The sequence below is a fragment of the Apteryx mantelli genome, chromosome 20, assembly GCF_036417845.1.
Source record: "Apteryx mantelli isolate bAptMan1 chromosome 20, bAptMan1.hap1, whole genome shotgun sequence".
Lineage (NCBI taxonomy): Eukaryota > Metazoa > Chordata > Aves > Apterygiformes > Apterygidae > Apteryx > Apteryx mantelli.
Window position 1 is genome coordinate 12,977,202 of NC_089997.1, and position 12,719 is coordinate 12,989,920.

The 12,719-nt window shown below is 47.5% G+C and overlaps 3 protein-coding genes across 3 annotated transcripts in view; 1 reads left to right on the plus strand and 2 right to left on the minus strand.

Moving 5' to 3' along the window:
• The window catches only part of LOC136993803 (antigen WC1.1-like), a 350,141-nt gene that overhangs the window by 253,587 nt on the left and 83,835 nt on the right, over positions 1–12,719 (minus strand). The window lies entirely within an intron of this gene.
• The window catches only part of LOC136993747 (antigen WC1.1-like), a gene marked incomplete at both ends in the record, with an annotated part of 213,633 nt that overhangs the window by 187,368 nt on the left and 13,546 nt on the right, over positions 1–12,719 (plus strand). The window lies entirely within an intron of this gene.
• On the minus strand, positions 3,992–4,969 carry LOC136993751 (olfactory receptor 6B1-like). The gene has a single exon (XM_067308694.1). It carries the CDS (start codon positions 4,967–4,969, stop codon positions 3,992–3,994), a length of 978 nt encoding a protein of 325 aa, XP_067164795.1.

A 12,719-nucleotide genomic window follows, 5' to 3' on the forward strand; every position in this document is an offset into this window, starting at 1 on the left:
CCCTGTTTCACTTGTGCCTGCCTGGCCTTGGGGTCTCGATGGCAGCGAGTCCCCCTCCCTGAGGGAGCAGCTGGCCCTCACTCCCACTTGGCAGCTAGGAGAGATCCATGAGTGGGGTTCACCTCACCTCCCTGCAGACAGCTGTGTTTCTGACACGGTCCTGGCTTTAGCAAGCCCATACCGCCTGAGCTCGTCCCTCCAGCCTCACCCAATGGTCTGGGAGAGGAAGAGGCATTTCCTCCCCAGCAAGGGACTCAGGGACTTGTAGGGGTCACATTCTCATAAGTAACCCCTGACTCGACCCTCATCCGTTGCTCGTTGTTCTTCACCTCCTTGAAAGTTTTCCCTGATCAGGGAGGCCTGGGGGAATTTATTGATGCAGATGGAGGGAAAGAAGGCACTGAGTACCTTGCCCTCCTCTATGTTCACTGGAACTGGGCCACCTGATCCATTCAGCAATGAGTCAGCTGCTTCCTTGTTCAATCTTTTACTGCCAATGTTTTAACACCTCCTGAAGGCCAAATCCCTCTGGAAAGGGGAAGCCACTGGTGCAGTATTAAACCTCCATGGCAAAGGCTTTGGGGTCATCTGGCCTTGAACCCACCCCTGAAGGAGGAAGGTCTCACCCTATAGCCAGAGCCCTTTCATCTTGAAAATAAAACAGTTTCTATTGCAAAGGAAATACACAAACAGCACAACCACCTGCCAAAACGGCTAGTCCCTCACCCAAGATCCTGGCTCCATGTCCTGCCCCTGTCTTGCAAGCTATGGAGATGTGATGTGCAAGTGCCCCCTTCAATGGGCTGGTGCCCCCACTCGTCTCTTGTCATGCCATTGAATCACCAGCTGGAATTTGATGGTCAGAAACCTCCTGGCTCATGGGCAAGAGCAGAAGTTCTCCCAGGAATTGGATCAGGCAAGAAGACCAAGAGTAGGGAATCCTCCCCCAACAGACAGTACTGGCCTCATATTGTGAGGTCACTGACAAGGTCAGGAGGCTCAGTGGTCAAACTTATGCTCCTTCCAGGATTCTGCTGGGGACACAGCTTTCCTCCCCATCGACAAAAGGTGCCAACATCAAAGAATGGATACAGGGGTAACAGCTCTAGCCAGTTCTGCAGTCCTTGCCCATAGCCCTGGGGTCTTAGCGGGTGCACTTGTGGAGCAGTGAGCATGGGCCCATCTCAGACTTGGTGCAGAGCATCCTTCAACTCCCCTGCATAGGTCACTCCCAGCAGCTCCTGCTCCAGATCTTCCCCACGGAGATCAGAGCAGGGCCAGGAGCGGGGAACTGCCCAGGGAACCAGAATGGGCCCCTGGGTTTGCTGGGTGCTGCACAGACCCTTCCCCCTCTCACAACAGCATCCCCCCATTTTGCCAGGTGTTGAACAGACCCCTCTTCCCAGCTGATATTGGGTGCCTCTTTGTGTACTACGCTGCACAGGCCCTCTGACCCAGACCAGGAACCACCCCAAACATGCTGAGCATGGCACAAACTCCCCTTCAGTGAGACATTGGCCCCCACCCTGGGACCTTCACAACCATCCCCCCTTTCCTCTCCCAAACCTGAACCCAAAAGGCCACCACATTGCCCCTTCCCTCAACATGCCCACCACCCCAGTCCTTAAATCCTGGTTCCCTCCCAGGGAGTCCTGCACAAAAAAAGGTCTCACTGAAGAAATCAATATATCAGGAAGGAAGATCATTCATTTCCTCCCAGTACCCAGCCTGTGCAGGAAAAAAGAGAGTTTTATTGGGGAGAAATAAGAATGACAGTAAAACAAGAAGGAAATGAGAATTCCTGTATAAAATAACATGTAAATGAGATGAAGCAAATTAAGGAGAGATTCCTGTTCTCCAGTCTGGACATGTCCATAGGAGGGCCTTGATTCATTGCCCACTCATTGATCTCTTTATGAAGGAATGTGGTGGTAGCCAAGACACACCTGTGAATCCATGCCTTCAATTTAGGGAAGCTGGCCAAAGAACCAGAGTTTTAGAGCAAGTTTTCTCCCCTCATGGGATGGATGCATACAGATGGAGGGGGAATCACCTCCAGGGGTACTGAGCCTTGCAGGCAGGAGGAGCTGACAATCACCATAGACTCAAGTGTCTCACTTGGGCTCCTCTGCCCTTGGGTGAAATGAATCCTGCAACATCTCCCCAGGCATCTGTTGATGCCTCCCATGTTGATGCCTCCCTCTGAGGGCATCCCCTGCACTTCTGTCATGGCCAGTGGATGCAAAGAGGAGCTTTGCGATCGTAGTTCATTTTGGTCCACAGAGTCCTCCTAGCAAGGGGGAAAGCAATTGCTCTCTGGAAGTGTCAGTGTCCTTGCACCTTCTGTAAGGACAGAGTAGCTACCCACCAGCTATCACAGACTGGGTGTCAGATGTGCTACCCCCTGATCTGAGAATGGCAATCTGTTTCCATCTGTCACCATTTCCAGCTAAGCTGCTTTCTCAGTCCAAGTCTTTTGCTGCCTGCCATTGACCAGGTAGAAGAAGCAAAACTGCTCCCTGATACTAGTCACCTTTCTCTTTGCTCTTTTGTTGCAATTGGGGTCCAAAATCTCCACACCCTGAAAAAAATCCCAGCACATGGGCATGGTTAATCATAACTGAGATTAAGACTGAACATCAGGGCACAAAGTATCTGCAGTCATCTGCCTCTAGTTTTAGCAGTGCCTCTGGCCGTTCCACTAAAGTTCAAGTTATGATTTCAGTGGAAGGTAGATGAGAAGTACAGCAGGAACAGTACACATGGGTCCTGAGATGGGATGTCCCATTTTGACTTTTTTAGGATAGAGAATGGGCACTGAGAGGGAGGAGCGGGCAGGACAACATAGAGAGGTGCGCAAGGTGCCTACAAAGGCCTTTGACAACTTCCTAGGGCCAAAGCCTGGCTTTGCTGACTCTGCTGACCTGATTGCCATGGGATAGAAAGGGATCCTCTGCTGATGACCTCCCAAGGAAAGATAGTCTCACCACAGACACCGACAACTGCTCTGAGGGCCACCTCAGGTAGTGAAATGGGTGGTGAGCATAGTGATTTAGACATTAGCAGGAGTTGGGCTTTTGGGCCCCATTTCATCTCACCAAAGGCTGTTTGTTGACCCAGGAGCCTTCTCCACCTGAGCTGACCTGCAGGCTCCCTTGAGAGACCACAGACAAAAAGAGGCGCTCTGAAGGGACACTGCATGTGCCCATCGGACTCAACATGGGCAGAATCACAGACAGGCTGGCACTGAAGTCCCTGCCTGCAGGTGTGAGTGCTCTTGCCCATGATATTGAGGGACTTTTCAGATGCCCTGGGGTTTGCCTACAGTGTCCACTTGCAGCACCAGTGGCATCAGGTCCCTTCGCTATTTCCCCTATCTGCCAGGAGCCCACAGATGCCTGGGAAACTTGAGGCCATCACAAATTACAGGAGACACCTACATGTGTTTGAGTAACTCTACTAATGTGTGCATGTCCTTTAAACTGAAGAGTGATGAGGGCTGCAGGCTGAGGCACTGACCTCTACCCTGGAAATGTTCACAGCAGAGGGAGATGGTTCCCATCTGAGGAACCTGCAGTCAGGAAAGCACTGCCACTCCTGATCTCCCTGCCTGTTCTCCCGACCTCAATTGTTCTGTGATTCTGTGTGATTTTGCTCACATTTCACCCCAGATGAATTTCCTCTTACCACAGGAAAAGAAAATGATAACACCGCAGCACTTTCCACGTACAGCAATACCACTTTTCCCACGTACAGCAATACTACTTTTCTGTAAAGGAAGCATGAAGAATTCTCATGAAGCATGAAGAAGGGAAGCATTTCCATTCTCTTCTAAACTATCCATTTAATTGCTGATAGAAATCTATACTCTCTTCCTATCTGCTTTCCACCAATATTCTCAGTGCTGTGGTCTTCTCAAGGGATACATACGATGCAGCACATCACTACTCCCCACATTGACTTTATCACTTTTCAGAACCAGCAGTGTTTCTCATGCAGGAGTGCAGAACTGCTGTGAGCGCTGGGTGAAAGCCAGAGCTTTCCTGAGTGCTTTCCTCAGGGCCTCCCTGACCTCCCTGTTCCGCAGGCTGTAGATGAGGGGATTGACCAGGGGCGTGAGGATGGTGTAGAAAAAGGAGAACACTTTGTTGAGCTGCCTCAGCTGGGGAGTTCTGGGCACCATGTAGACAGTGATGAGGGTGCCATAGAAAACAGTGACAACAGTGAGGTGAGAGGAGCAGGTGGAGAAGGCCTTCTGCCTGCCCATGTTGGTTGGGATCCTCAGGATGGCAGCTATGATGCACACATAGGAGGCCAGTGTGAACAGGAAAGGGAACACTAGATTAAGGAAACATAGGATGAAACTTACTGTTGTAACCACCCTGGTGTCACTGCAGGAGAGTTCCAGCAACGGGGTAAGATCACAGAAGAAGTGGTCGATTTTCTTAGGGCCACAGAACTTAAACTGCGATAAGAAAGAAGGGACTATTGTACAGCTAAGGAATCCCACTAGCCAAGATGCTGCTGTCAGCCATAGAGAGACTTTCCAGGTCATGAGGCTTGCATAGAGCAGGGGCTGGCATATGGCCAAGTACCGATCATAGGACATGACCGCCAGGAGGTAACACTCGCTAGATGCAAAAGCGCAAAAGAAATGTAGTTGTGTAATACAGCCATGAGCAGAGATGCTGCTGTGCCCAGTCAGGAAGCTGGCCAGCAGCCGGGGCAAGATGGTGGAGCTGTAGCAGGTCTCCAAGGAGGACAGATTGCCCAGGAAGAAGTACATGGGAGTGTGCAGATGCTGGTCTGCCACCACAAGCACAACGATGAGGATATTCCCAACCATGGTCACTGAGTAGATCATGAGCAAGAGAAGGAAGAACAGTGTCTTTACTGAAGAGACATTCCCCATTCCCAGCAGGATAAAATTCACTGGCGATGTACGATTGTCCCATTCCCCTTTCTCCATGTAGCGCCACAGGTCCCTCATTCCTCTTTTGCCAGCGAGGCAGCCTACGAGAAAGAACATTTGTTTGTTTTTTTGTTTGTTTGTTTGTTTGTTTGTTTCTTTCTTTCTTTCTTGTGTAGAAGAATCATGAGGGAAGTTGCCAACAGAGAAAATACGGACCATGGCACTTCTCTGACTGCATTTGTCTCCCTTTATGGCCTCCATGACTGGTGAAAGGAGAGTATATGTTTTTTCCAGAGAGTTAAACCATGCTTTTAAAGAGAAGGGCCTCCTAAGAGCGCGATGGTGGTGGGCTGCCCCATGGAGGTGCTAATTTCATGGCTGGAGTGGAGTTAAAAGAGAGAAGGCATTCACTCAGACTTTGACAGTGTCTCTCCCACACCTGAAGTTATTCCAAATAGCAATCACAATCCCTACCAGGCAAGAAAATCCCTTTATGTGAGCACATCATGCCAGATGTCCTTTCTCCTCAAAGGAGCAGGACAGGCACTGCACCAAACAGCTGACCTCAGCTCTCTGAAAGGGAGAAGGGACAGACCGTGTGCTTCCTTTGACAGTGTGTGGGTCAGGAGCTGGCATCCAGAACTGTGGAGTTGGACTGTCTAAGAGGATTCTCAGAGAGATAAATAAAAGTGAGATAGCCGTGAGAGAAGATGGACACCTGAGCTAACTGGGCAACATGAGGAAGAGAGATTTTGAGCAGAGTGGGAGGGAAGAGGGCAGATAAGATCATTCAGCCTGTGTAGTTTCCCCCTCAGCAATGGTTTCTGAGGGCTTTGGGCTGCCTCGCAGCACAGCCCAGCAGCTGGACCTCAGCACTGCCAGCTGTGCTCATGGGGCCCCCTGAGCAGCATTGCTAGGAGTGGGTATCTCCATGGTAAGTGGTAGGTGAGATTGGGAAGAGCATTGTTCCACTCCTGTTTGTGGTGAATGCCCAGGACATGCCTGTGTGCATGGCCAGGGAAAATTTCTGCCTGAGAAACACACCCCTCTACCTGGATCCTACCTCCCAACGGAGGTGTGGGTGCCCCTCGACTGGGCTCTGGGTAGGCTCAGGAACAGCAAAGGCATAAGTCTAACTCTGCACCCACCGGCAAACTCACCAGCACTCTGCTCATCAAACAAGGGAATCAGAAGAAATGTGTAGAGGGAAGAGGGAGATGGTGGGGGAAAGACATGCAAAAAAGGACATGCCCATCACCATTCTTGCCCATAGGTGCCACCATGCAAAGCCTCACCAGCTCAAGAGGAACAGACCTGACTCAGAAGACACAACACAAAGCTGCAATCCTCAGGATGATGTGACGATCTCTGCACTGATTGTTCCTGGGAAGGAGGATCAAGCTGGGGTCTCACCTCCTGTCTCTTCCCCACCATGTCCTTCTCTTCCATGAGCTCTCTGCAAACCCTGACCCAGAGTTCAGGCATTGCTCTGCACTTGCTGTCTTCTTCTAGCAGCTCCCTCAGTGAGTCTCCAGCAGCACCCGAATGCCCCCTGCTCTCTGGAGTGTCCTAGGATTTAGAGCTCAAATGAGTCTCTGAAGATTAATTTCAGCTCAGCTCTCCTCAGGGATTGCAGAGAGTGAGTAGTGCATAATAGGCTCTCAAAGGAGATTGAAACCTCTGAGCTGATGGAAACTTTGAAAACTCCTCCGGCAAGGCCTGACTTTTTCCATAACTCTTGGTCACAAACTCTGGATCATGCTCCTTTTAAAAGGAAACTGGGGCAGAGAAATCATCAGGATTCCTCCAAACTCATGATGCAAAGTCAGTAGAGATCCCATGCATGGGATTCCCCTCATCTCCCTGCAGATGACCGTTCACTGATTCTCTCAGGTTTAGAGAGCCCTGATGGCCTGAGCTGGTCCCTCCAGCCTCCCACAATGGTCAGTGGGGAGAGAGAGGCCAAGCCACAGTCATTTCCTCCCAGGCATGGAGACTTGCCCTTGGGCATGGGGTGAGTCCCCCTTGGGCGCCAAGCTCTGTCCCCTGAGGGGAGGGGGCCACAAAAACTCTCCCTGAAGCACAGGGGCCTGGCATGTCTGGGGCTGAAGGGAGGAGAGCTACTGGTATTTCCTCTTGGTTTCTGTCCATCTCTCCTTCCTGGGAGGTGCTTTGCTCCTGTTGTGGTACCAATGGGTGCCACCACTCAACCCCTCTTAGCCCTGTGGGACTTGTGTGTCATGAGATGCAGTCTCTTTTGCCTCTGTTCTGGCTGGAAAGGCAGGAGGGCTGGCCCTGTGGACACAAAAGTTTGTGCGGCAGCTGCCTGAGCACCCCGATGGCCTTCTGCTGAATTGGCTCCACTGGGTCATTGTTTTTCCTTTTGACGAGCGAGTGAAGAGTTAACAGGACTGAAGAAGTCTGCCTGCTGATATGCGCAAGGACTGATATGCTCAAGGCTGCGGAATAGAAGAGTTAACAGGACTAAAGAACTCTGCCACCTGACAAGGCCGAGGAATCTGCATGGATCCGCAGGGAGGGAAGAAGCGATACGGAGGTATTGTGGTCTTGCCTCGCTAGCAGGGTCTTTCCAAGCAGACAAACAGTCCTGTTATTATGAAACTCGCAGAGGTCAGCAAAAGCATTGCTTGCCCAGAGCCCCAGCTGTATAAAGAGAGACTTGGAAGCTAAGAGAGTTTGAGCAGGGATGGGAACGTGACCTGACCATCCTCTCTGGCTGGACTGTGAGTATTCCCCCCCTCCCCTTTTCCTGGGATGCTGGGTTAAGGTAACTCCTCGAGGTTGAGAGTCCTCTCACTAAGAGTGAGCAAGAAAGCTTTCAAGTAGGGGTAAGCAGTGCTTCCAATTAATAGCGCAGTAACCGACGGTTTGGGGTTATCCTTTCTAAACCAGTAATCACATTATTTTAATGGATGTTACTAATCCAAAAGCTTGTGTGAGGAAATAAACATATTTATTATGTTACTGTCTCAGTTGTTACTGTCAAGTCTTCATAGCATGACACTGTATTACAGCATCTGGACCTTTAGTAGAAACATCTGAGAGCTGTGACAGTATGGGCAGACAAGTTACATGGTTGAGGGCTCATCTGTGACATAAAAGGAAGATCTCCATTTGGGTTATGTGATGGTTGCCCCTGTGGTCATCTACCAACAATGTCTAGTCAGTGCTCATATGTACCAATAGCATGTGCTAATGTGCTTGAGGCACCACGTACAGGCAACGGCTTGTGATGTTCCTGAGCAAGAAACCTGGTCTGAAGGAGCCTCTGGAAAGGAGGCAGCAGCCTGTGAGCTGGGGAGCTCTTCAGACAGCTTGAAGGCTGGTCACCTCTTACAAAATGACCTTTGAAATTATGATTCATGACCAGGTGAATAGGACAGTGCCTGCCCTCACCTCTCCTGCCTTGTGCTCCAGACTGACTTGGGCACAAGCCCACCCTGACCTGAAAACTTGGCAGTCCCGGGGGTGCAGCAGTGCACCCAGGCTCATCCACCTTGCTGAAGGGCTCGGCTTCTTTTCTCAAGCACACCCCCACATGAATCGAGCTGTGAGGCTCCTTAGGAGTGACCTTACAGCTCAGTAGCTCTGAAGTCACACAGAGGTTAAGGTCCATTTCTGTCTGTGTGGGTCTGTAATTTAATCAGAGTAGAAATTATACCCTATTATTAAGTAATTGGTTTGTCCTGGTAGGTGTGTTCTGACACTTTGTCTCTATGTACTATCTGGTTGATACAGTTTTCATCAGTTTACATTTTACATCCTGTTTTCTTGTGTTTACATGTGTTCGTTTGCATAGATACAGAGTTATTAGTTACACAGCAGCCTGTTCTACATGGCTCAATATTCTCCTACAAACTTCCTTTTCACGAGCACGTGGGAAGCCCAGAGGAACAGCACCAACTATCATTTATGTTCCACATGTCCATGTATAATGGGAGGATATTGGAGTCTCATGGGAAGCTACATTACCACATTATTACAGAACAGTCCAGCACAGGTACCAGTTTTGTTGCTTGCAACTTCAGATGGATGGATACGTATATTTTTGAGTTTGCTTTCATTTTCCTTTTCCAGTTTCACTTATGTGCCCTTGAAGCACCTGACCACTGCACTTTCCCAAGCAACTGGATACTGTTATCACAAGGGCACCTACCTGAAGATCTTACAAGTTGCTTACAAAAATCTTGACTGAATGCGTTTACCATCAAATGCTTTGAAAGTGCATAACTTGGCTACTGTTGGCAAATTCCTTCTAAAATTGAATACTGAAATTCCAGCATGTCAACAGTTTCTGGCATCAAAGCAGGTCCCTCTTCTCACAGAAGACTCCAGTAGTTCAGGGCTAAGTCCCCAGGTCAGGGGTCAGTGCTGGCCCTGGAAACAGTCCTCCATTTCCTCAGGATCAGCTCTCTGATGTCCAGTAGCCAGGGGGCAAAGGTTCCACCTTAACCTTTCCAAAGAGGATGAGAAAAAATGGATTTAGGATATGATAGTTAACACAAGCCTCCTCAAAGAGTTCAAAGCCCTTCAGCCCAAGTAGCACTACCTCAAACATTGACACCTTTGAGGCTCTACCTGAAGCCTTTCTTGCAGTTCCTTCAAATGATATCACAAAATATCATGACTCATACTGTCCTGCTATCTAAAGCCTTGCAGCTTCTCCCCAAACTATTGCTGCTTCCCCACAGTCCATCTGCCTCCTCCCATTTCCACTTCATATCCTTAGCAGTTCACTAAACTCAGTCCTCTAAACTCAGTCCTCTAGTCGATCCCCATCCATGGATCTGATCTATCTCCAGAGAGACAGGCAGGACTTGATAGAAAAGGCTTTCATTCCTTCTTAAAAAGGTTTAACTTGTTGGATTTTGTCTCCCAGAATTAGTCGGCAATAGCTGAGGAGAAAGTCTAAAGCTGGGAGGAAGAAAAATGTATTCTGCGTTTCCAGATAATATTTAAATAGCAACTAGAAAAGCTAGCCTGCTGTTGTGTAGAAGAGAATGTCAATGAATAAAGCAGCAAAACATCTGAAGGTTTTTGTTTCCTTCTTTGCAGTACTTTTAACCTTATTGAAAGAGAAGATATATTATACAGTTATATTTCATCATACTGTGAGATGAGTTTTGCTGATAGAGAATATATACAGCTAACTCTTAAATCTACAGATATTGTGCCCATAAAGGGAAACACCTGGTCTTTCAAGCAAAAAGTTACAATTGACTTCCAACAGATAAACCTCTTCTGCTTATAATCTCATCAAGGTCACATGTACGTAAAACACTCAAAGACAACAAAACCCCCCAAACCACCTTTTTAAACCTTTTGAGTATACTTTCCTTTTATCACACAAGACACTAAGCCTTTAACTATGGCAAGGAATTCCCTCTACTTTGAATCTACATATATGCTGCATTTTAAAAATTCTTAAGAACTGGCTTTACTGCTACTATAAAAGCTCAGTATTGGGAGAAGTTTTTCAAGCACACAAATGTATTGCTGCCTCAGTTTACCTAAAGATAAATTCAACAGAACCCACGTCCTAGGTTAAAGGAAGGCAAAGAAACCCCATCACTGCCTCTATTTATACATTTTCTGTTATGGGGGTTGTCTTTCTGAATAGCCTCTCCAGAGAAATCCAATTGCTCTTAAAGAATCAATTCTAAAAGTCCAATGGTAGAGAGCCCACTTAAGAGCCACCAGTGCCAACTACTTACATATTATGCCAAAGGATTAAGTATTGCCACCCTTTAGACTCTGTACAGGAGCAGGGAGGAGAACACTTCACAGTCAGGCAGCTGTTCCTCCTCCTCAGTAGATTCCTGGGCAAAATGTTGCTCCTCTTCATCAGCGGAGGATGGGGAATCACTGCTGTAGACTGCAAGTTTCCATCTGCAAGCATTTCAAAGGCAATAACAAAAACAACATTAGGTCACACTAAGTCGCATCAAAAATCAAGTGAAGTCTACCCCAGAAGGTACTGTGAGATCTGTGAAGTTTCCAGCCCATTATATGTATTCCTCATGCATCTGATTTCAAACTGCATTACATGTTCTTCCTTGGGAGAGCAGAATTCTGTCTTTGTTGGGAAGGTTAAAAAAAAAAAGAAAAGTACATGGTACTTATATGCAGCTTGACTTTGGCATATGATAGGCCAGAGCCTTGCAAAGTAACTGTAAAGCCTTGCAAAGTAACTGTATTTGTGAATCTATTCCACCTGATTTCCCCTGAACTTCGTGTTCACAGCTGTTACCAAAACCAGCAGGACAAGTCAAGAAGGGGGCTCCTGAGAGAGCTTCAATTAATTATGATGCACACAGGATGATAATTATGATGGATGATAATTATGATGCATACAGGTTTTGGCTTGAGCCTTTTTATAGGTTTTTATTCCCCTTGTTCAAGTCTTGCACAGGCTGTGGAACATGGGCAAGGTACTGCCCTCACGAGGTATTGCAATAATTACATCTCTTCCTCAAGGCATGATCAGCTCAACTACTGCAACATCCTCTTCTGTCCTGAAATACAGCCTTGCCCTAAATACAGCCTGCTCTAAAGATCATCTTCTGAACTTATTCCCTTCATCACAAAGAGCATGCTCCTGAAACCCTTCAAATTTCTTCTCTCACAGCAAACAGAGTTGCTAAGGCCTTTCACGAATTACCTTAATTCCTACATTATTTCCCACTGGCTGCCCAGAAAACAGCTCTGAATTCTGGGCTGGCCCCGACAGCACCTCTCACTGACTAACCCCTCAATACAAAAATGCAGAAGCATGTTCTCTTCTCACCTGCCACCTTCACGCTTGGCAAAAGGTTTTCATATGCATCTAGCAGTCTTCCTTACCTCCTGAAAATTCTTGCTGGGCTGCTCAAAACCCATGAAAACTGTCAGGCTACTGCTGCAGTGAGAGCAGTGCTCATCATTCAGAGTAGGACTGCGCATTTCCTTGTATTCCCACCTGTCAACAGCTATCTCTTGCCTTTTCTCTTGTGCTCGGTTATAAGCATTTGGGAAAAGGTCTAGTTTTGTTTCCTGACTCTTTGTCCAGAGCTTATCAGCAGGGCCCTGGAGTCCCTGACTATGGCTTGTAAGCGCTAAGGTGTACAGAAATGTGAATAGATAAAAAATGGCCAGTAGTTCAGCTCCTTTCAGTTGCTTCAGAGGAGACTTTTGGCCAAAACACAGTAAAGAAAATTGAAAGCCAGAACTAACCTGCACTGCCATCTTGAGTGTCAACAATTTCATCAACAGTTCTTTCTTTAAGTTTCTTTCTGGTTCTTCCTTCCTTGGGAGTACGCCTCAAGGTTTTCCTTATTACAAGAAACAAGAAGGATCAGCCACAAACACGCAGAATATCTGACATGTGCACACTTGGTGCCTACACAGTAGCTTTATCAAGGCTCTGCATATACACAAAAGATTAGCATGCAGTTCTACGATGCAGAAAACAAGGAAGGATCACTGGAATCCAACCATCTAGTTTTACCTATTTTCACAAGATGCCCATTCTATTTTAGGCCTATATCTGTCAGTCTAACAGAGATGAGAAAATGGATGCATATTTTAATACAAGAAGAAAACCAGTACTTTTAAATTTAGTTCATGGCCTACTTTGCCTCTCTGTTAACATGTTGATTCATGGCCCAGGACATGTTAGAAAAAAAAAAAAAATTAGCAGAGCAAAAAGCACAACATCCACAGGGATTCCTGAAATACATGAATCTATCTTTGCTTTTTATCCCAGAGTTCTCAAAGAACAGGGCAGTAACACCCACAGGAAGCACCC